At 37.2% G+C, this 25,723-nt stretch overlaps 1 protein-coding gene across 19 annotated transcripts in view; it reads left to right on the plus strand.

Annotated features, from left to right (window-relative positions):
• Window positions 1–420: 420 nt before the first annotated feature.
• LOC149808208 (uncharacterized) overlaps window positions 421–25,723 on the plus strand; it is an 88,415-nt gene continuing 63,112 nt past the window's right edge. For all 19 annotated transcript variants that reach the window (XM_089974730.1, XM_089974796.1, XM_089974737.1 and 16 more), the window contains exons 1-6: window positions 421–734; window positions 7,217–7,350; window positions 10,481–10,581; window positions 12,018–12,173; window positions 16,492–16,664; window positions 23,415–23,545. In XM_089974730.1, coding sequence (XP_089830856.1) covers window positions 607–734; window positions 7,217–7,350; window positions 10,481–10,581; window positions 12,018–12,173; window positions 16,492–16,664; window positions 23,415–23,545 — 823 coding nt within the window. In that variant the 5' untranslated portion in view covers window positions 421–606. The remainder of the gene's footprint in view (window positions 735–7,216; window positions 7,351–10,480; window positions 10,582–12,017; window positions 12,174–16,491; window positions 16,665–23,414; window positions 23,546–25,723) is intronic.

Genomic DNA, 25,723 nt, shown 5'->3' on the forward strand with positions numbered 1-25,723 from the left:
GGTTGAAAACATTAATGGAATATAGGAGTTTTTATGTGTTTGGGTTTCCGGGACAGTCAAAGTGAAAGCTGAAATCTCCAAGAATAATCAAGTTGTCACCTATCGAACTTCCATACTCCATGAGATTCGGAAACTGCTCCAAAAAGAGAGATTCATGCAATCAAACATGTTTACGTGGAATCGTTCATTTTCCTGTCCGAAATTTGGAGGGTTGACTAATGACAAATGTTATGGTTTAAGTGGACAAAGAAAAGATAGAGCAAATAGGCAGTATATACAAGTAAACTTGAATAACGTGGGTCTTTGCACGAAAGACCGGAGTGTTGCTCTTCATTATCACGCTGCCGCCGCATCTAAATTTCTGATGTGCATTTTAATACAAGTATTAGTAAAATTATAACAGGAACTAGTCTACTGAATATTCCGGTACCAGTCCAAATCTTCTAAGTTTTCGTACAAGATTATTGGTTTTGCGTTTTAAGTAGAGCGCCTTTGTCCGGAATAAGCAGGCAGCGCCATTTTTGGCATATTCTTTAAGTTTTGTAATTAGTAGTAAAATCTAGAAGAAATATTTGTTTCTGAGTCTGTATCCGTACATTTAGTGGGATGTCGGACAAGCTCGACACCCGCGTGATCCAGATCACTAATGTGGCGCCTGGAGCAACGCGAGAGCAAATGAAAACCCTCTTTGGTTACATAGGACACATTGATGAGCTGAAACTCTACCCTCCCGAGTAAGTTGGTGAAACACTGCATGTGGTTTCCGTTTGATCCTATTGTAAATTTGAAAGTTCTTTTACACTTTGTCTATTTGGTTAAAAACCCTGTTTTTCTGTTTGTGTTTAATGTGTAACGGGGTCAATTCTTTACAAAACCTAAATAGGGATTTCTCCGATTTTTGGGCTTCAGTAATTAGTTGACGTGATTGATGGAAGGGTAAAGGGGGCTGAGTAACACCAGCGAAGTTAGTAGACGAACAGACGGAAAGAACCCTTCAAATAGTCCCCACGTATTTATTCTAACCCAGGTTTGTTTCAGTTAAAAGGCAGTTCGAGTATCCTGTGACCCTTGTCACCCCATTTTTGATATTTGGACAATTTTGATAATTGGACATTTATGTTGGGGTATAGGATCAGAGTCCATTTGCTATCGAAAAGTTCACTATTTGATGTTGGCATGGGGTATTTGCTTACTAGCTGGCCCAGCAAACTTGAACGACCTTTGATCGAGATATACCTGCATGAAATTGATAGGAATATGATTTATTTTCTCAAAAATTGAGATCGCAGCATTTGTTCTGTCTTGAGTCTGCAGAGAGACGAGACGAAAGTACATCGTGGCTGAAATTTGACCTGGATCTGGCCATTTGCATTCCTAGTCACATTTCTACACAACCTTCGTAACCTACATGTCAAAGCCTTAATTTCTACTAGTAACTCTTGGTACTGAATGGTGGAAGTTGTGATGTTTTTGTAATAGTTAGTGAAAAGTAATTTCTAGCCTGTAACCCATTACACTGAATGGTGGAAATTTTGCATTACTATTATATAAATTGTGGGTCAGATATGTTATAGGCCAATTTGGGTAGGCAGAGTTAATTATGGAATGAGAATATTAATGGGCAAACTCTGCTATGGGCAGTGTAGCCCTGGAATCCTTTATTACACTGGTTAAAAAATTAGATGATAAACATGTATCTGTTGTTTTCACGTGACGTTACAAAACTTGTGTACTTCCATATCCACTATTTTGAGTCCTTAGCCCCGCAAACCGGCACCTAATAACATTGTTCTTCCCACATAATTACGAAGGCACGTCTCATTTTGTGCGTAAGAATATAATAATACATTACATTTTGTTGTGATGTCAACCACACGAAACCAAATGCGTGACTTTTCTACTTTTATCATTCAACAATCTTTGTTATTTTTTCATAAATGAATAGATCTATCGATAAACAAACACATAAACAAATGGATACAGAAACAAGTAGAAAATTGAATGAGTTTTGATTTTCATGGGTTGAAATCAATCATTTTGGCTATCATTCAAGTTGAAAAGCTAATTGTTAACATATAATTTCATATTTCTAAAAGCATTTCAGGAATACTTTGTTTGACATTCGACACAAAGTCATGTTCCGTTAGGCACGTGTTTCGTTTCAATACACTGAAGATGAAATGTCTTTGAACGGTTATAGCTTTCATTCAGTATCATCCTATGTCCCTCATCTCCACCACAAATAAAATATCTAACCATACTAATTAAATTGGTTTGTCAACTGTCTTTGGCACAAACACCTGTTGTCCCAAAAATCATTTTCCGGAAATACTCTTTCAAGACGACAAGCTTTGCGATATGATACGACACACATTTTAAAAATGTCATTATTGTCTATTTGTAAAAAGATAAATAACTTTCTTTTTGATAGCAGTAAACATGATTACGGTTCAGATTCACTATTCTGTCTTTCAATATAAGCAAGGGAACTTCCAGTTTTATTTTCTTTCTATAGGGCACTTAATTTCAAGTATAATCTATGTATCGTTTCGATGAAGTAAATGTCCTTATCAACCGTTAAATCAGATTATTATCTTGAATATACATGATCACTAATGTTGACAGAGGTTTGTTAGGGACTCATAATGGCGGTGCAATGTGCGCACGCGTTGCATTGTGTGTATTTTCGTACTCAATCATGACGTCGGTGAAAACAACCCATACGCACATAACAATAAAACTCGAATGCCATTGTGTAATGAAATCATTATTGAGAAACATCAAGAATCTATTATTAATGTGTAGAAATACAAAATGTTACTAAATAATGCAGATAGTTAACACAGATTCATCTGTAGTTTTAAACTATTTAATTTGAGAAGAAGTTTCTGTCTTACTGCCTAAATAACACTCTTGTGTAGTGTTTTCCAAGGTCTGTTAACATGCAAACTATCTAAACACTTTATAACATATTAGTATATTTTTATGTTTCATGAAAGAAACACCTCAGCTTATTCTGATTTTGGCATTACTGGATTCCATTGCATTCCAGCCAGATGAATTTTATAGGTCAACAGATTTTCAAAACACGTGTTTTTGCTTGTCAGAATTTGAATTTACTAGAAAATAGACATCAAAGTGTAATGTGACTAAAGCAGCATGACTTTATTTTGTAGAAAAGCATCAGCTTCGGCTGCCAAGTTTTCCTGAAATTTTTTTCTTCTCATTTTTATATTAGTTGACCTCGGAACACGCTACACAATGTTGTTATTTAGGCGGTAAGACGTTGATTTAAAAAAACACCAATTTGATGAGAAATGGTAAGACAGGAGTCTAGAAAAAACAGGAGGAGGACTCAGGTGTCATATATTGAAGGACTAGGGTGATTTAATAATAGAATAAAGTAGCAGTCCTACGATGTAAGCTATATGCCTTAATATTTATGGTAGCTTCCTATGATATCTTGGGTTCTATGGTATTCAAAGTTTGGGCAATTTATTCTGCCTGGTGCCACCTGTCATTTACTTGTATACAGATCATGATCATAAGTTACTAATTCTGCACCATCAGTTGATTTTGTGAAAATCTCTGGATTGCTGACAGGTACTCTGTTTAGAAATACACCCATGAATATCACTGTTTCCAAATGGGGACCCAGAGTGGTCTAAAGCACTCTCCATTATGGATCACTGCCATCTCACCTCTGTCTGCGTGGGTTCAAGTCTCGGATTCGGCTAATGTGGGTATGTGAGAAAGCTTGCCAGTAGCTTCTTGTGGGTTGGTGGTTCTTTCCGGGGTTTTCCCCGGATTCTTCCTCCACCATTAATTCTGGTCGCCATGTGTAGCCTATCATGTGCTGAAAAATGGCGTTAAACCCTACAACAATAACAACTGTTTTCAAATGTAATCTATATCTTCTTAAAATTGCTATTACAGTAACAGATCATTTAACCATTTTGTTGTCTGATAATATCCTATGATATTATGCAAGAGTTCAACCACATTATTACCGTATTTGTCAAGAACCAAGGGATCAGATCTGTAGTAGCAGTTGAGTCAAAACATGAAGTATGGTTGGTTGTTGTTTTCTTGTGGCTTTCACATTTGACAGGTGGTGACTATTAAACTTTGTTGTACACGATTTATTACTTTTTATTGGAACACTGGTAGTTGTTTCAATGGTCTGAGGCTGACATCAGTGTTCCTGCAGGTCCTGGAATCCTGTAGAAATTTTGGAATTTAAAAAATAAATTTCAAGGGCCTTGAAAAATCATGGTTTCCTTGACATTAGCTTGTTAGTAATGTTGAAGAGCTCTTTGCAGCTGGAACTTTCCATGATCTTAGTACTGTAGTGGGCTGATGTCGCTGCATGTGACCTTCTGAGTGGCTTCATAGATTTGGTTATGAATAGTGAGTCTGGTGGAAAGCCAAAGCCTCTCAGCCTTACGGCGGTCTCTTTTAGTAATGCAAAGCTGGTCCCTAACACTGCTATACCACGGAGGACACTTTTGAATTGATACTCTGTGATTGGTTGCTGGGGCATGTTTGTGAAGCAATCAGTGCTGCCAGTTATCGAGTTGTTCTGCTGTAGGAGGTAAGCAAGTTCATAGGTTTGCTCGGATGTCATGCATTAGTTTGGTTCTTTTTTTCATACGGAGGTTTCTCTTAGCAGCAAATAAAGGCGGATGGTTAGGGACCTATATATCATTGAGATGGCATATAATGCAGAAGTGATCTGATGCAAGTTTGTGGGATACCAGGGAGGACTGCGGGGCTCGAATTTAACACAAATTTCTTTGTAGCCAGAAGGACTAGTATATTGAGAAATTTACTAGTCCTGCCAAGTCTTTACTAGTCCTGTTCACAAAACAATGTCACACAGTTTTTGTGTATGTTTACTGATTCAATTTTAAGTTCGAACAACCCGCAACAAAACTGGATATTTTCTGTGTGTTTGTTTTTGCGAATTGTGTACACCAGTTACACCACATAATGTTCCTTCCCTCGTCATAATTCAGCCATTCCGTCTTTTGTCCATTTCTTCTGAAACTTTTCATTACGCTTTTCCCTATCATAAGAATTATCCCTCATCATTCTCATTCAACTTTTGCTAAGTCAGTCTTTGTTAGGGAATGGCGTAAACAAACGCTGACTATTGATAACTGAAACTTACTACCACATCTGACTATTAACATTATGAAAGTCCGACATGAAATCTGCTAGCCTTGGGCTAGCAGACTACCGCTAATTTTTGAGTCCTGGACTGTAGAAAATTATCATCAGGTCTATGAAGAATCCAGTCTAAAATGTGACCATGTTTATGGGTGGGTTGATTAACTGACTGACTGAGGTTGAAAACATTAATGGAATCTAGGAGTTTTAATGTGTATTGGTTTCTGGGACAGTCAGGGTGATAGTTGAAATCTCCAAGAATAATCAGGTTGCCACCTATCAAATTTCCATACTCCAGGAGATTCGGAAACTGCTCCAAAAAGAGGTTCAGTCAGCTTTTTTTTTCTTTTTTTACTGTGAGGATGCTGGTAGAGGCAGAAAAAATGGACTGACCTTTGTTCCAGTGTGAGTGTGGTTTGGACTAGTTCGAACAATGTGTGGTAGAAATTGATGGTTGTGGTGTGGTTAAGATGTTTGATCATGGAGTTGTTTGCGATGACAGCAATTCCATCTCCGTGAGAGTGGCAGGGGAACGACTTGATGGACATACTGTTGGGTGTTAGATCCATGCACTTGGGTTCATTGCCTGATATTTTTAGCCATGTTTCTGTTAGGAAAAAGACATGGACATTCAGATTGTTGTTAAAATTAACTATTTCTGTGTACTTTTCCATTGGTCCTACTGATTTGGCATTGAATAATGTGATACATTTTGGTATCTCTTGGATAGTTGACACAAAGTTTGATTTTTTAATAGGGATTTGGATTAGGTTGTGTAAATTAACAGCCAAATTTTTAAATTATTGAGCTGGAAAGGACGACATCCAATGGGGCTGTTAATCCTTGATGTGCTTTCTCTGTATTGAAGGGACAAGTAACTAGCAACTTGCCACCATATCAGACATACTCACTGCCAGTGTATGCAATTAACACTGACCTGCTATCCCACAATTAGTGATTTTACTGATGGGTCACTAAAATCCAGTTATCTCTAGTCAGTTGAAGCAGTGAAAATTACCACTGGTTACCAATTTAACAGTTATCTCTAATCAGTTGAAGCAGTGAAAATTACCACTGGTTACTAAGTAACATAACAGTTAAGAAGTCGTTGTGAGTCAGGATTTCCTTCAATGGTTATTTGATCTGTTCATTGTGTTAATTGAATAACATCATGCAAATATACTGGTCTTGAGGCACTCATCAGTTAGATACCATGATTATTGTCAAAACTGTTTTCATACATTTGGAGCTAGCCTGGTGAGCTGATGATAAAGCTAAATGTACAGGGTGTCATGCTAATATTGACCAGATGGGAAAGATCGCATTAGCAAACTCAATGAATAATTTAGATCTGTGCTGGAAGTTTTACTACATGTATTTATAGTAGTTAGTAGTGTGTGGTGACAACTTTGTATGTGTGGGTGTGTATGTATGTATATATATGTGTGTATATGTATATATATATATATATATATATATATATATATATATATATATATATATATATATATATATATATATATTGGATGATGACAAAAGAGGGCACAATCACAATTATGATCCAGAAAAGATGATAAGAAAGACAAGAAATGCCGACAAAATGAACACAAATGGCTGATGATTGATCCAGGTGCTGGGATGTTGTGTACTTTTTTCAGTGAATATTTGGACATTTACAAAAGTGTGCTCAGTACTTCATTTATGAGTCTTGTTGGTGAAATACAATTATTTGTTGAGTTAATGTCAATGAATAATAAACTTTGAATCAGAAATTGAACTAGATTCTGTGTCATTTTAGTAGGATCAGCAAAAATTGAGATAGGATCAGTAAAAGCAATTTTTTTATCCTTCCATTAGTGAAAAAAAATCCTAATTTTGAGCCTGCAATACATTTGTGTTTTGAAGTGAATATACATTTGTATTTTAAAATGGAAAGTAACATTTTTATGTTGTTTTACAAATATAATGACCCATATTTAAAGTCAGTAACAGAAATTTTTATTTTACTAATTCATAATGATACGCCACAATTTTTTGTCTTCAGGGAATCTGAAGTCCAAGTTCCAGCACGAGTTTGCTACGTTAAGTATGATGACACCACAAGTGTTGGGGTTGCCCTCCACCTTACAAACACAGTTTTTATTGACAGGGCCCTTATTGTTGTGCCTGTCATGGATGGTTCGTATATGTTTATTACTGCATGATCATGATTTGAAGTTAGCATTCATCATTTGCTTTAGCCTTGTACAATTTTTATTACATAATTTAGGTGGTTGGTCAGACCAGTAATACTTTTTATATCCATCCCATTCTTAAATAACAATAATCTGTAATTCCAGTTGACTAATCATGATATATTAGGAGTAGTACATCCACTACCTTTTAAATCCAGCCATTAAAAAGAAGACATTTACAACATCTTTTAAGTTCATTTAACACAAAAAGCTTGCATGCTTGCTGCAGTGGAAGTCAGAGAAGAGTGGTCTTCCCATGGGTGGAGGGATTGGTTCCAAATCATGTCAGTTAGCATGAGCTCTTTCCATTTGTACAAGGTCAGCAATTTTGTACAGGAGGCTTAACAGATTCCTTACTGTCTGCAATGATTAAAGTTCTCAAAAAGTATATGCAAGTAATAATGTATGTAGATGAGAAAGGGTTGGAATGTAGATGAAATATAGATAGAACAACAAAATCATATATTTAAATGACTTCTTGAAATCAATGCATACAAATTTAACCACATCTGCAGGAATTGGCCTGGCTTTTTTTTTTTTTTTTTTGCCAAAACAAAATTGCCAACCTCAATATTATGTAGCCAATTTTAAAAAAATGTCACCAGAACAATTAGTTAATATTTTTGCAAGCATATTAACGTAATGGGCAATGAAAATTGAAAAAGATTGGATAGTAATTACTTTATTGACAACAAGCAATACAGTAATAATATTACAAAATAAATCATTACATGACTGTTTTGCACTACTTCCATTTTCTTTGCATCCTGCATCACAGTTAGTGCATAGGTATGACTGTTGTCACCTGAAATAAATGCATTATCAAATCTAAAATATCTACTTTCCTGACATCTACAGTTTGCTGTTAATTTTGTTAGCTTACTCTTTGGATGAGATGATGAACACGTTATATTAAACTTTCATTTACTTATGATAATGTTGCACAGTTGACAGTATATAATTCTGATTGTGATTTTTACCATTTGCTTTGAATTTATACACAACAATCGTTCCTTTAAAAACTAATCAGTTTTCTATGAAGTTTTTTCCAAAACTATTTGATTGGTGCATTTTTATTTTAAAAAAACAGATGGATTAAGCATTGTTCAATTAATTGTAGCTGTTTCTATTCATGTCTTCAGATCGGTTGATTGTAGGTATAGTCTGGTAGCATTACTGAGTGTATCACAGCATACAGTACTCATGCCAGATGTCAACATAGGTGGATTATGATGCACTGTAAAGATGGGTTTGTTAATACTAACAAAGGATTTGTGTATGTAACAGATAGATTCCAGTGCATTTTGTATCTAAGTTTGTGGCTTCCTTTCTTGGTCCCTTTGAATGTCTCCACTCCAGATCCATTACTGTATGTACAAATTAAGCAGCCAAAAAGGTTGTCACCAAAAATCACCAGTTGGCATATTTTGTTGCCAAAAAGGAAACAAAACCGCAGTTTGTGACGTTGGCGAAGCCCAAGATGAACTCTGCCTCTGACATCCTGGCATGGAGGGCTTTTAAATTTGTGCATTGTGCAAGTGATGCTGATACACCATTAAAGACACTTTTACTATATATAAAAAAGGAAAACCTTGAAACAACTAACAAAATCCTGCTCAACAGAATTTGACTAAATTTGATAACACCCCGTCATATAGGGCTTTCTGTTTTGGGCCAGTAATACCTGGACTGCTCCGGTGGCCAAATGGTTAGAGCATCCAGTTCAGAGGTGGGAAGTCATGAGTTTGAACCTCGGCCGAGTAATCCCAAAGACTGATAAAAATGGTGCTCAGCATTAAGAGGTTAGTGTTAGGACTGGTCGGCCTGGTGTCAGGATAATGTGACTGTGTGGAACAACATGCTACATGTCTGTGGCATGATGCCTCAGTGCTAAACATCACAATAAACTGCCACACTGCAGACATCATGGTGATATGACTGTAAAATTGTTATGGCTGCCTTAAAAATCCAAATCACACACATGCATCCATTATTTTAAACTTTTTGCCCCTAGCTCTGAATCAGAACATAGATAAACATTTGCAAAAATATATTTCAGATTTGGAATAAAATGGAGCAAGGACACAAAAGTTGTTGATCTAATATGAGGAAAAAGGGTCCACTGTTCACCCATCTGCACATGAGTGGCTGAAATAGCAATCAAAAATAGTGTCTTTTATGCACCTAATCATCCATTTAAATGGATATCTCCCTGAAACAGATCTGTTTGGATCCATTCAAAAGTAGCTCCAAAAATGCAATTTGTACCCCCATTTCAGGCAAATCTTGAATACAATTGATGCAGTAAAAGTTCCAAGTTACTTGCCTTGCAGGACAAGTAGTCAACTGAAGTATTTTTAGCCCTGGCAAGCCATTAAATATACGAATACAACCAAGACGGCTTTGATACCTTAACTGGTAGGTGATTGCTAAAGATGTCAAAGAGAACGAAGTTGCATAATAACACAAGGAAGTAGGCAAAAAAATGTTTGGTCTCAGAGGGGTATATGTGTTGTCACAGTGACATATGCAAGCAGAGGGGCATCTGTGTTGTCATGGTAACATATGCAGACAGAAGGGTAATTAACACTTGTCTTGTTACATAAGGTGCCAGACACAGGCCTTTGAATTATGAAGGTTCTGTAACTGCAAAGAAAATATGAAATCTAGGAGGTCCTATTGCAAAATTGCTAACTCCAAGGGACTTAGGTGCATCCAGACAGCAGTATGTTATGTCAATATGGGACCTCTAGATAAAGAGTTGCTCAATTTCTTATTCCTGCTAGTGTCTTACTCATGTTGTCTGCATTCTCCATCCATGTGAACACTTTGGTCAACTTCCTGTCCTCTTCACTAATTCTTATTGCAGCATGAAATGCAGTGATTTTGTTCGCAGTATTCCCACATACAGTTGATAGTGAAATGGAATGCAAATAGATTTAGGATGGTTAGTATTAAGAAAGAGTAATTGTGCATTTTATAGTCTGCTAAAATAAAAGATTCTTATTTTTCAATTTTAATGATTCTTTAACCGTGATAGAATGAGGACTTACAAGTAAATTACTAATTTTCAGGGAAGATACCAGATGAACAAACTGCCCTTCAAATGGCCCCATCAGCAATAGCAGGAATGATGCCTGGTCAGCCCACCTGGCCAAGCAATGTTATGAGCCAGGTAAGATTATAATCAGAATTCATGCTTTTTGACAAGCCTGTAAACTTTTTTTATAGCAATCATATTAGCATCTTTGTACATGTTCATACATATATCTTCCAGCACCCTAGATGAATCTCAGTGTTAACATGGCTTAATAAATGGCAGACTCAACAAAAGTTTTGTAATATATACATCAGTCACATTTTATTTTGAAGGTAAAAAATGGACAGAGTCCATTTAGTCTGATGAAATGTCTATTATGTATATCAGAAGTAATTGGTTTAAATGTTTTTGGCCAGCAACAAAAATAAAACTTAGGATTGATTGTATTTGGAGTGAATGTCATGCTTACTACCACTCTGCATGTCATGTTTTTGATCCAGTATTCTTGTAGACACATTACAGGAAAGTCAGAAGCTCTAAAGTGTAATATATATGTTTCCTTGTAACAATAAATTCGGTCCTTCTCAGTGGAACCCATCAGGACCATGTATTAACATAAATTTGTAGAGACTGCTTGCTTGATTTATCAATACCTTATAAAATATTGTAAACAAAATATCCTGACAAGATTGATGGAAAATTATAAATGGAAGTTGTCATTAACGATTCTGCTTTGCTAATTAGGTTCTCTTAGCAGCCCAACACTTTTTCTTTTAAATAATCCACTGAAAGGTAGTCTTGTCTGTTGGGATTGTTCTCATCTTTAAGTTTATATCTGTAACAAATGTTGGGATTGTTCTCATCTTTAAGTTTATATCTGTAACAAATGTTGGGATTGTTCTCATCTTTAAGTTTATATCTGTAACAAATGTTGCCCAATCGGAACTAATTAAACCTTTCTCCTTACTGGATTTGCTGTTAAGTGCATTTTGTGATTTAAGCATAACAAGTGTTGAAGAGATGACAAGCGAGAACAAAGCTCCTTCATTTTTTTGTGGTAGTGGTCATGTGAACCTTGAATTAGATCGATTTTTAGCTCTGTTGGTCATGTGATTTTTAGCTCTGTTGGTCATGGTCCAGTCGATCTTAATGGTTGACTGTCTGTTTTCTGACATCTGTCTGTTAGAACAAGATTTTTTTACCACTACACATCATTACTTGGAGGATTGCTGTGAAACTTGATAAGCATTCATCTCAGGATATAGTTAATCCATTGATGAAAATTGCTGCTCACACATTTGGTATGGCCACCACAGCAGCCATTTTGAAAATCTTGTCACATATTTCAGAAAAGATCCACGTTATGGTTTTCACTTAATATAATTTTCACTTCAAGATTTCTTGTGCGGTCTTGTTGACTCTGAATAATAATTAAAAAAATGCCAATCAGGCATCTAATGTGGGAGAACAAAATTAATGGCTTGAAAAATATTTACTTACATCAGAAAATGTAATGTTGTACTGAACTTGTTAAAAAAAAATAAGGCCTTATATACTTCTTTTTCTAACAGTTACAAGGAACAGGAACCAACCAGGTAATCACTACAAATGATCCAAGACTGACAGCCCATGGCCTGCCTCAGTATCCACCTCTTCCAGGAAGCACTGATCCAGCCAAGATTGAAGAAATACGCAGGACTGTTGTTGTTGGAAATTTGGACGCAATTGTAAGTTGCACAGATTTGAATGGAAAAGTAATTTTGGGCCTGAACAGTTAACAAATAAAAGTTTCTACATTTATTAGCTCTATTGGTCAGTGACCAGAGCTTTTGCTATGGCCAGACATTCGGTGTCTTCTATCTATTCATTATCACAGGTTTATTCTTGCTGCTGCTACTAAACTATTGGGATGATTACTATGAAACTTTATACATGCACAGTCCTTCGTAAAAATGGTACCACATCTGATGGTCATCTTGGGGCTTCAGGTGGCAGAGTGGTCTACGGCACATGCCTTTACAGAACAGAGATATCTCTCCTTGGCCCGAGTTGGTTCAAGTCTCAGCTTAGCTAACATTGGTATGTGTGAAAGCTTGCCAATATTTTCCCATGGTTTATCCTAGGGTTTACCCAGGTTCTTCCTCCACCAGATACACTACATGCCATGTATAGCATATCCTGTGTTAAAAAATGGTGTTAAACCCACAAAACCAAACCAACTGAAGGCCATCTTGAAAGGATTGTTTTTTTCCCTTCTATTCTTGAACTGATTCGTGTATCAACATGGGATTTGCAGTCTTATGTAGTAGGTCCTTATTGAAAGTGATGTTATTAAGACCTCCAACAAGGCCACCGTCTTGAAATCTTTTTATTAATACTCATCATTTTTAGGCACTTGTCCCTGGGATGTGTGAGTAGCAACAGTTATTTGTCCCTGTTACTGTTTTATTCAACACAGTACACTTTAATACAACTAGTAACAAACATCATGAGACAAATCAATAAATAGAAACCTAGAGACTTATTTCAACTTGTTGTGGCAAGTACACAGACAAGTCATTATCAGAGTCTGAGTAAGCGCTGGCATGAGTTGCTGTCAGAACCAATTTACAGTAGTACAGCCTCGTGGCAGATGAGGTAGATCTGAATCATCATCAAATTACTGAAGTTTTGGATGATCATAAGCAGTTGCAGAGACATTATGGATTGCTTCATGGGTTGTTTTCTTACATTTTTCATGTATATGTCTCGTTGTTTTAGCTGAAGACAGCCACAGGGTCAAAGATAGAGCAGGTTCAAAACTCCTGACAGACGTTACCAAATTTGAGATTTTCATGAGATTAGCCAGTGAGCCTTGATTCATAATTTCTGAGCTTTGTCTTGTTCTGTTTTATACCTGAGAAACTTGTCTCACTCTTACCTGTGCTTGGAGACAAGGAAAGCGTAATCTCCACCAGAACCAAAATATAGCTCAAACTTTCTAGTTTAATTTTTAGTAGTGATGAGAAGACTCCATATTGCTCCAGTTTAATTTTACTTTTAACTCAGGCTCAAGTATTGTCTCTACTTCAGTCAGACTGTAATGGTCAGAAAATCAATTAGTCCTTGAATATATCAGGTCAATAGGTAGCAAGAGCTGGCATTTTGGGTCACTCAGAATGGTTGAATACTAAAAAGTGACTGACAGGAGGTTCTGATAAAGATTCAGATCTGTTGCTGATGTAATCCATTGCATCATTGAGGAAAATTCATAGCAGACATTGTCAGCTTCACTTTTTGACATAATTTATTCAACACAATAGTATTTTCCTTAGAGAGTTGAATTTCATGACAAGGTATAGTCTTAAGTTTCTCCAGCTGAAGAAGACTAACATCCAGTTTTAGTAGCACATCACTTAATGAGTTTCCACTTAAAAAACTCTTAGGTCAGAGAGATCCTTGGAAACCTCACAAATCTTTCAGAGTATAATTCCTTCAAAAATGCCCTTGTGATTGGCTCTATCCACACGCTTGCAAACTTGCATGGAATGATTTAAATGCTAGGTATGATTTTTCTAGAGCAACTAGTGCTCTGTGCTGACTGGTTATTCAACTTATCTTCTGCAGTCAAGTTTGAGATTTGGTATCTCCTCTAGCACCTGTTCAGTATTACCCATTTTGGTCCACTGTTTAGGGAGTAATAATAGAAATTGTAAACTTATTGGATGTTTCTTGAAATTCTGTTAGGTACGGAATGTTATACCCCTAGAGATCAAAGAAATACATATGATTTTGCCCCCATTACAGGCCTGCCAACTCTTCTGATTTAGAATGCCTCCTTCACCATTAGTCATTCCTACTAACAAATTCAAGGCCTCCATGGATGGCCAATTATCCAACATTTAGAATCTTGCCACAATTGTAAAAGATTGCAAAAATTGTAGGTCTTCTCTCAGATAAAATTTGCAACCATGGTAACTTGACAGCCTTATTTTTGACAAGCTTGCATCTTTCTCACCACACAAATCTCATGATGATGTTCACTATTCAGCTGTTTTACAAATATATTACCACCTTCATATTTCTGACATACTTCACTCATGGGTGTAAATCTCAACAGCAATATTTTCATGCCAAATTCCAGTGACTTCCACAGGCAGGCTCAGGAAAGTAGAGGACAGGAGAGAAAACAACGTTTATCCTCCCTCCAGTCCCATTCTTCCTGCCAACTGACTGGCATGCTGTTCATTCATCCTGCCAGCATCCCACCTGTGGGTGCCAGGCTTCTTTTTTTTTTTACAAGGCTTGAATTAGCATATCTCCAGAAAAGATTGGATGATCAGATGGTCTCTTGACTTTATTCGTCCAGCCTCCATCACTTTTGTCATCCCCCTTCGTGATGTGTGGTTTTCAATGACTGGTGTCATGTTAATGATATCACACCACTCGCAGCTGCAGTTCTGGTTTCTCTTTGATGACGAGAAGCTAGCCCCAATTACATTGAAAGGATACCATTCCATAATCTCAGATATGTTCAGACATGTTAGGGACAAAACTGACCACAACAAGAACCTTTCTGACTTGCTGTCCAATTTCAGCATATAAAGACCAGGTTCGTTCATTTTTTTCCAAAAATCGAACCGCTTCTATGTCTTGATGTGGCTTAACTCGTGTTAGATTGGGCCCTGTCTTGCACCTAACTGAAGCAGTTTTGTTTCACTTTAAAAAAACAGGTTGCCTTTTCTAGGCAGCCAAAAAATAATTCACTCTCTCTAAGCTGCCCTAAGTTGCTATTTGAGGCACACCACAGTATCTGTAGTGGCCGTAAAGTCAATTTCTACTGCTTAAGGCAGGAAAGAAATTCATAAGCACTTGCCACTTGGCCTAAATTGACCTATTCTGAACTGTCACATGATAGGTACAACTAATTAACATTTCGGATCACAAAATATGCAATTTTCACAAGCATGGTTGTCAAGCATGATGTTTCAGTTTGAGACATATTGTATTCAGTCGACTGGCATGCCCAGTCTTTTTTTTCCGACTTCTGTTTGCATGACATGGCCTGCCAAAGGATAGAGCTGAATTTCATTGGGTCACTGGTAGCTGCCCACTGGTAGCTGCCCATTCATGAATGCACAACCTTAGCTCATTGAATAATTTTGCAACTCATGCTGGATACACCCAGGAAAAACTTCAGAATGTAAGACAAAAACTGGTGTCTTCATTTATGCTAAAATAACATTTTGAGAATTTCATCCATTCAGTAGAGCAATCCTCATGCTTTTACAGGGTGACACATTGAGGTTGGTTCGTGAAACATCTCCTCCTCTTACCAATTCTCCTAATGTTTATTTGATTGGTTAATCCATTTAATGGAAAAAGCAGTTGTTTTATGATGTGTGTTTCTCAAATAATACATTATAAAATTACTATTCTTCCATGCAATATGAGCATCCTGTTAAAGATTTTGCTCAAACTTAAGCTAGTTACACCTGGGATATTGGTTTTCACCTACTGGTAACAAGGGACTTAACTTGAAAGAGTTGCTTCCCTTCATGTATATGATGGATTTTTCTTTTTCGTCTTTCAGGAAGGTCTTGATTTGGAGATATCAGAATAATTCCTTATGTTAATATGATTGAGTATGTATTATTAGAGATATATAATTTGCTAAAATCCTACTATCTGTGCACTACCACAACAGAACCAGTGGCATATTGTGTTACCTATGTCCTACCATCTGTCCTTCACACCTTGGTTAAGTTCTGCGTTTAGGTTATTTTAGGCATTGTGGTGGGGCATCCATGTTCTGTTAACACATTTTTTGTTATATCTAGCTTCCAGTTTGTTATGTTCACAATATTTTATCTGCAGTTGGCATGCCATATGTACTTGCTTATAAAATAATCTGGCTCTATGTAGTTTGTTAATCAATTGAACAAACTGACCCTGATCTGTCTGCACATTAAATAACAGCAAATCAGTCTCTATGCAGTTGGACTTATAAGTGAGTATATATGGTCAGTGCAATGCAAGATTTTTAAAAACAATATTTTTTCACAGACCACAGGAGAACATGTGCTGAGTTTCTTTAGTCAGGTGGGAGAGATTAAGTACGTCAAACTGAGTGAGGATTCAGATGGAACAAGGATTGCTCTAGTGGAGTTCTCTGATCAGAGGTCCATTGCATCTGCTCTCACATACAGTGGTGTTATGTTCCAGAACAGACCTCTCAGGTAAGATTATATGCTTGATTCACAGGTCTTTATCTTGTCTTTCAAAATTTAAGAACAGTAATACCATTCCTGTTGCTATTGCATAGCTGGTATGTTTTTGGGAGGAAAATGCACAGACCATATGATGAAAATTTCATCTTCCAATTAGGGTGAACCAGGAGACTGGAATGCCCTTGCAGGACACACTGATCATGCACACTGCCTTCATACTTTTTTCAGTTCACTGTTTGAGTGCTCAACACCTTTTATGCCAAGAAGATTTTTAGATGCCACTTCATGCTTGTTACTGTTAGTTTTGTATGCTATATTCTTTGTAAATGTTAGGATGAAACCCACACTGAGCTTTATTGTTTTTAATTTGGCTCTGTTGAGTTTTTTTTATTATTTTGTTGTAGAGCATGGTATATTAGTTTAGGGCATAAGTATGTAAGGAAGCAAATCGGGTTGTTCCTTTCTTTTACAAAGAAAGGGTAGGTATTTTGATTTTATTGCATTTATAAATTTTATTGTTCCTTATGAATCATTTAACTTGCCTTGCCTATATCATCACTTGTGCTGTATGTATACTTTTGGTTCATTTATATGATGATAGCTTCTAAAATTCATGTAGTTTTTTAGAAATTTTTTCCATTATATTAACAGTCGTGACTACTGTTTTGTGTTAATTGTTATAGTCCCTAGCTTTGCTAACCCTGGTTGACTTTTTTATTTTACAAGTTTCAGTTTTGAGTTTAGCTGTTATTTGCCTTGTGAAAACAACCCAAATAAGGTTACTTTTCACTGAAAGTTTTTTTTGGTGCCGACTAAGCATTTCTTTGTGTATCCTGTTTGTGCATATTTTTAGTTACATATTTCTAGTTGCTTCTTTATTCAGTCACAATCAAGGTTAAGCAAGGCCAAGATTCTGCTTGACTGTAAGAGGTGGTCTTTGTCCACCTATACTTTGCAGTCCTTGGTAGGTGCTTCTAACCATAAGGTTCATACCCTTACCTGGCTCACTCAACCACACACAGTGGATGGTGAATTGGCTCAAGTGGTTATTTCTGTGTGGACCTGGGTTTGCCTGTAAGTATCAACATGGGAACCTGGACTTGTCTTTCAGTAACAACATGGCGACCTGGGCTCGCCTTTAGGTAACAACAATCTGCTGAAAGGGTAATCCCTGTCGCCAATGACTCTCCAGCTTTTGTCAGAAGCAGTGGCAAACATTTCTAGTCATGTATTGTTTATGGTCATGGTCTTGTTAACTTAGCTTCTCCACCTGCAGGGATGATGCTGTGGACACTCCCAAGGTACAGTCGCACAATAAGAACCTTCTGAAGGCAGCATCCCCCCTCCATGGCTACTTACGTCTGTTGACACCAGTCCCTTGCATTCACTCTTGGCTCTTTGAAACGAGCTACGAAGCAAATTCATCCTGCCTGCCTGAGGGTCCATTAGCTAAATTCTGAGGGACCCATTTAAAGCATCAACTCGTTTCAGAGCTGCCTCTCAGCAGGTAGTTCCTAGAAGGGCATGCTGAAAAGGCCCGGAGAAAGTTCTCAGTCCCTTCCCCATTTACTAAGGAGAAGGATGGATAGCCCAGTGGATTCTCTCCTTCTTCTGCAGAGCATACCTCTTTCTTTTGTTCCTGTTGGTGTCAGGCAACCTCTTTTCAGAGGCTTGGCCCAGAGTAACGGTCAATGGCTAGATCCTTTGTATGAAAAAGATGGCCATGCCATTCGGGTACACATTCTCACTTAACAGACAGTGTTAAAATAAATATGATGGCCCAATGCCCAGGGCCTCTCTAACTTAAGATTAGGGCTGTCCTGTATTCCAAGTGAGGTGCCCATTTGCCTTGTCCAAAACAAATTAGATTACTTAAGGAAACTTTGATCATGCTGATGACATGTGGAAATTTACTTTTAAGTTGTTGAAAGACTAGTAAATTATTAATATTTTATCACCATGTATGTCCCTTAACCCTGATAAAGATTGTCTACTTATAATACATCTGTCGAAAGCAGAAAACTGCAAAGTGAAGCATATAACTGGTGAATGGGGAACAGATGGTCTAGGTTACCTATAATTAGTGCTCACTTGGCTTTAACTTAACATGTGATTCTACCTGACGTTGGACAAATACTGTTTTGGATATTTATATGTGCATTGCAGAAACCAGTCAGAACCAGTCTAGTGGGTGTCTAAACTGTTCCAACAGTCTTTGCAATTGATGTATGGTAGAATAAAGGGATTAAGGCTAGTGTGTATACACAATAGTTGATTATTTTATTTTATTCTGGGGAGTTCAGGCCAAATGCAGGGTGTTTTTTTTTATAGGTATTATAAGGAATAAGCTGATTAAGAGTGCCCCGTGGTGGCTTTTGAGTCTTGGATTAAAAATCAGACGTCCTTTGGTAGAAGTAAGATTAAATGTAAAAATCACCTAAAAATGATTTTGGGAGAAACTGAGACCTGCCAGCTGTTATGATTTTGCCTTAAGTCTTCCGAAAATGACCTTTAAATACAAACTTATGGTATAAAAGCAAAAGCTTCGGAAAAATGATTGTTGCCAAAAAATCCAGATAACTGGTTCATCCTCATTTGATTTGGATATGGGTTTCACATTAGAATTAGTGGAATTAGTTAGGGAACCAGACCAAATTTGCAGCCATATCTTGGGTGCATTTAACCACACAGTTTTCATGCAGAGCATCTGCATGATCAAACTGTTGATTATAGAATTTATTAATCTTTTCTTATTTAAAGTACACCTTTTGCATCATGGAATGACAAATATTAGTATTTAAAAAAATAGGGCTGTTTAGGGCACACGTAAATTGTACCTAGAGCTTGTGATACTCTTAAAAAGGGCAGTTTGGGGCACATGTAAATTGTACCCAGAATTTGTGATTTTCTTAAAGTGACCCAGGAGCTGTATCTAAAACATTGACAGCGGGCCTGATCAGGTATTTAAAACTGCAAAGAACAGTTGTCTAGCTTTCTAATGCCAGGATGGAATCTTTCTTGTGTCATGTGGTCTCTTGCTAAATCCCTTTATAAAGCTTTGGGTGAAGCTTCATTCAAGAACCTTACCCTCAAGAAGTTTTTTTTATGCTCACCATAGTGTCTGCAAGATGGAGTAAATGTCATGCCCTATCCAAAGAGCAGGGATGTATTGGTTTCAGTGGTAAATATGAGTCGGTTTCTCTCCTTTGCCAACTAGGATTGTTAGCACACAAAAAACATCTTCCTTCGGTTATTCCATTCCCAATGAGCTCCCCATTTTGAGCCATTTATGTGTTGTATGATCAAGACATACTTTTTTTGCCCAGTGATGGCTCAATAGCTGACTTTAAATGGAGAAGGAAGAGTTGGAATTGACTTTTCCTCCCCATTAAAGGTTTAAATTTCAGCCTCCATATATAGGTGGATTACATTGATTAACAGGAGAGCTTAGAAATTTCTTTCATCAAATTAAAGTCCATGAGATTCATGTCATTGCTGTCTGATGTAACTCCTTCATCTTTAGAGGATGTGATGAAAGCCGCATTTTGGCACACTACCTTCTGCTTTTACATTTGCTTGATAGCCACCAGAGTAAAAGCTTCTTCTCTCTGGGCCCGATTCTTATTGCTTAGAAAGTGGCCCATGCAGATCCCATCCTGCATTAGTCTCATGCACTTCAGTAAGGGTGAGTAATCTTTGTGTTTGTGTTTTATTACCAGTGGTGTGATCATTTTGCATACCACCATACTGTCTAATTCTGCAATGCAGTAGCAACAGATATGGTATTACTGTAATGGTTGGAGATGAGGGGAGGTTAATTAATTTTGATAATGTAATACTGTTGCTATTGTAAGATTCCCCCTTTGACGCCCCACTAACTTAGGCTGCTCTCTCAAAAAGAATGACTGGATTATTTTGGGGTATTTAACTCCTATACCAGCTATGCAGTAACAACAGGTAAGTATTACATCATTAAAATTTGCTTTCCCCTCCACAATAAAAACTAAATTTTTCTACTCAAATGCCTCTCAAAGAGGCAAAGAAAAAAGAATATATGATGATAGTTTATGCTCCTGCCATGTAGTCTTTCTCAAGATCATCCACCATGTCCTATATCTGTCAGGTCATATCACCTTCCTCGTAAATTTAATTTTTTGTCAGTAACCTTTTAAGAAATCTGTGGATTCAAACCATCTTTGTATGAAGCTTTACAATAAACAGATCTAGAACCAGTTCATTTTTTTTCCTTCAATATTTTGACAAAATTCAGTGGACATCAGTCCCAGTTTCACTTGGGGCTTCAGATTTCCAATACTTTTTTGGCAGGGTTACAGGGATGAACAAATTTATAGCAACTAACCTGCAGGATTGAATTTGCCCTTGGAAGAATTGAGTTTGGCCAAAAATATAACATGTCACCATGAAAGTTACAAAAATAATGTATTAAAATACAAAAGATGTCATGTGTTCTTGAAATTGTGTTGTTTTTATTTTACAATTAAATAGTTTTTTTTTCTTGTTTCCTTATTTACCCCAGCAGTTTTTGCATTAAAGAAATAATGACAGTTACAGTTTTAAAAAGGCTGTATCTGATCTACTGAACTTGGAAGAAGAGATTGCCATAAAAATCCTGCATTATGCCTGTTTTCTCAGATAATCGTGAAGTTAGGTCTTCTAGCCAAACCCATCAAGCAAGCTCTCAAAAGGAACTGGTTCTCAGGAACAAGTGGTAGATAGGATTGATTGGGCAGGAAGACCTGTCACTTTGTGAACACATGGGGACAAGTGGAAACGTTTAACCCAGTGGAAACACATCACTCCTATAATGGCTTCAGATCATTTTGACACTATGGAAGAGAGTATATGATCCAAACCAAAAACCTCTAAAACTTTGGCCAAAATGAACTCTTCCACAGGCTCTGACATGGTTTTAAAAAAGTACCTTTGAAATGAACTCTTTCACTGACTCAGCTGTGGTTTTACAAAAATGCCTTTGGTTGAAATGAACTCTTCCACATTCTCAGACTTGGTTTTAAAAAAGTTCATTTGGAATCAGTGTCTTGAACCTCCCTAAATCACCTCTGTACAAAACATGCTTCAAGTCATTCTAGGCAGTGTAAGTGAGATATATGCCTTGCTGGTTGATCCAGACTATCTGCATTTGTACCATGATGGCTTGGTTTCACTAATGCTGACTCCAAACTTTCATTGTCAAGCATGTTCCACTCATCGGGAATTTGTCTTTTATCTAGAAATCTTTCTCCTCCTTTGATCCTCACCACAATGATGTCTACAGGAAGCCATAACTGCTCCGAAGTGGCACCTAAAGTGAACTGAGCCAATCAGATTAGATCTCACACTTTCCTGCTACTCAAAGACGAAAGTCATGATGTTTCAGACAGGGCTCTGCCATCCTCGATATGATGTGTTTTCCATGACATTTGTGTTGTGAGCATATGAAGTAAGGGCAGTCACCACTAGTGTAGCATTTAAGTTCAACTGCTACCCAAGTGACACCATCCAAAGTGTGGGATTCGAGGTCAGAGTCAGCATTCAGTGTCATTTATCCCAGATACCTTTCATTCCAATAGACTTTGGTACCCGGTGAGGGACCTGTGACTCATTAGCTTCGTGCCAAAGGGCTGTGGGACCTGGTGAGACATGTGACCTAGAAGCTTCATGCCAAAGTGCTAGTGATCTGGTGGGAAATCTGTGACTCAGAAGCTTTGTAGTATTGCTGGTTGCTCTACTTTTGCTGGATTTGAAGGATTTAACCCTAGCTCACGTCTCACACAATACTAGAAGCTGCTTCATTTACATTAAGAGATTAGATACAGGGCCAACTCAAGGGTAAGGTGATAATACTGCCTTTTCTACTAATGTGTTATGGTTGTGTAACATATTTGAATAAGAAAGCAGTTTTTGGAGTAAAACGTTTTTTCAATAATAATTGACAATCATAACAGATATACCCTCCAAGACCCTCCTTGCAGTTACATCCCCCTATGAGTGTACACGTTTGTTCCATTAGTAACTGGTGGACTTTAATGCCAGTCGCAGTATCAAAAGATTGCTTGCTTGACTTTCACCTTGAGAAGCAGAGAGACTTTTTTGACAGACTTTGTACTGTGATTAGTGCACAAAGTATGCAATTTTCAGAACCTAAAAGTATTATGAACACTGAATGACCTCTCTCAGTTATTTGGACTTACCCATGAAAAATCTTTTTGTAAATTTGAGTTTTCCTGAACTGTTTAGCATCTAAATTTGAGCTTGCCTGAACTAAATCTAAGCTTGTCCCATTCATCATGCATGTGGACGTATCCAGCCATGGTCATCTGTGTTGTATGGACATACATCTAGTTTTATACATGTTTAAGATTGTGTGTGTGGATTCATTCAAGTGTAACAATGCAAACTCCGACTCCCATCCATATTCCACCCCCACACAGATAGAGACTTTAAGAGCAAAGTAAGAACATCTTTTAAAATTTGTGTTATGGGTTTGAAATATGATGTCAGTTTTGAAAATTGAACAAAGCTGGAAGTGCTGTTAGGGTGGAGTGGAGCTGTAGACTAAAGCTGGAAGTACTAATAGGGTGGAGTGGTGTAGTAGACTATTTAAGCAAGCTTAGTATGGAATTTGAGAATCAGTTATCTTTTGTAACATATTAGTCCAAATCTTTCATCAGGTCTTGATGTAGATACTAAATACTGTATTCAGCATGTTGGTACACATGAAAGTTGTTCCCATTTCAGAGTAACACACTCCTACTCCTCCATCATCAAGCCTCAAAATAAGCATCAGCAGGCAGCCCAGCGGGAGATTGAAGAGGCGATGAAGAAAGTCAAGGAGGCTCAATCTCTAATCACCGCTGCTGCAGATATGGGTGAGTAGTATATACATTACTGTGTCCGCCATAGCAGTAAGGATAACTGATATTCATACAAATGCATAAGCTTGCCTTAGTTACATGTATTGTCCATGTCTGACTTGCCATTTACTCCTTGATCTAGTCTGTCTGACTTGCCATTTATTCCTTGGACCTAGTTCTCTGACTTGCCAGTTAATCCTTGGACCTAGACTGTGTGACGTGATGCTTTCACCTTGAGCTTACTCTGTTCCTCTTGGAAACATTCTTCCTCTTTTTATCACAGTATAACAAACTAGGATTTAATAAACTCCTAATTACAGTGAAACACTTATCCGAGTCCAGACGTGTATGTAACCTATGTATTTACTCATGTTTATTAAGAGAATCTGTTTCCACTAGTCTTATGGTTTATTTTGAACATGGTCCATTTTATTGTGCTCACACTGTGATAACAGATGGGGGTACTGTACTGTGCTGCTGTCCAGGGTATAATGCTTTGCTCCTCGGTATTTGTCTGTTCATCCACCCTGAATCAATTTTAGCATCATAGCACAAACACTATTAGACCTAGAGCAATGAATGTGAATACACTTTATCATCATACACAAGATGATCTGATCACAGCTGTTTCATTAAGACATACATGTGACATTGGAGCAGTATTTAAAAAAAAATACTATGCTAGGATAGTTGGGTCCAAAATTACTTCTGTCCCTAGTTTATTCCATAAAATTGCTTCTGTGGAGTTAACTAAATTGTGAAAGCCAAATGTTAATTTGTTTGGAGCTGTGTAATAAATTCTTTTTTATTTCAGAGTGGTTTTGACAATGTAATATTCTACATTTGTTCTTCATGGATTCATTAGTCCTCATGAAAAAAACTAGATGTAAAGAAAGAAGTAAAGAAACATATGCAGACTGAAACAGTTATGTGTAACAATCCTCTTGGCATGTCATGGTGTTTTAATATGACATGTTTACACCTTGGCATGTCATGGAGTTTTAATATGACATGTTTACACCTTGGCATGCCATGGAGTTTTAATATGACATGTTTACACCTTGGCATGTCATGGAGTTTTAATATGACATGTTTACACCTTGGCATGTCATGGAGTTTTAATATGACATGTTTACACCTTGGCATGTCATGGAGTTTTAATATGACATGTTTACACCTTGGCATGCCATGGAGTTTTAATATGACATGTTTACACCTTGGCATGTCATGGAGTTTTAATATGACATGTTTACACCTTGGTGCTAGACATCACTATAAACTGCCACATTGCAGACATCATTGCGATATGACTGAAAAATTGTTAAAGCTATGTTAAAAATCCAAATCACATTACACCCCTTGGTGTGTCATGGTGTTGTAATATGACATGTTTACACCTGGGCATCTGAAAACATTTCTTGGCATCACTGGTCTTTATACAGGTAAACAATCACTCAAAATGTGTCCGTTTTAGACTTTGAAACAAGTACTCATCACGCTCCACTGCACATGCCACAATTTTAGCATTATGGCACAAAACCTGTAGTAAATAGTAAAGATTAAGTGTATTGGGATACAGAGACTTGTCATCTTATTAACACATTGTCCAGACATATTCATTCAGTCTGGTAGCCAAGTGTAGCTTTGTATTTCTTCTTGGAACATTGACATGAGAAGTGTGCAAAGGTAAGGTGAGACTGACTGGTCCATTTATTGGTTAACTAGCTAGTGCCAATTCCAGGGTTGCATCTAGGACGCGCGATTGTACAAATCCCCTACCTGCCTATAAGATTTCCCACAAGATTTTTAATCCTTTGCGGGCAAAATAAGATGTGTTATTTTATTATTTATTTTGCTGTCAAATTCCCAGTTGTCACTCGGCGAATATGTTGTACTTGTATAGTTGTAAATATGTCACCTATTTCTGTGTGTCATGTGCTCAGTTCTGAGTGGTTAATAAGAAAGGTCAGCAGATCAGGTTTGATACATAGGCTGGCTAGGCGGGACACATTAAATCAGTTGAAAATCAGACACGTTTTAATTATTTTAGCAATAACACTTCTAATAATAACAGTCGACCAGTCCTAACACTAACCTCTTAATGCTGACTGCCTAACGATGCAGCTGTTTGTACCATTTTTGTAAGTCTTTGTCATGACTTGCATGGGAACTGGACCCACAACCTCCAGCATC

Source organism: Sinohyriopsis cumingii, chromosome 1, assembly GCF_028554795.1.
Source record: "Sinohyriopsis cumingii isolate HCF-2022 chromosome 1, ASM2855479v2, whole genome shotgun sequence".
Lineage (NCBI taxonomy): Eukaryota > Metazoa > Mollusca > Bivalvia > Unionida > Unionidae > Sinohyriopsis > Sinohyriopsis cumingii.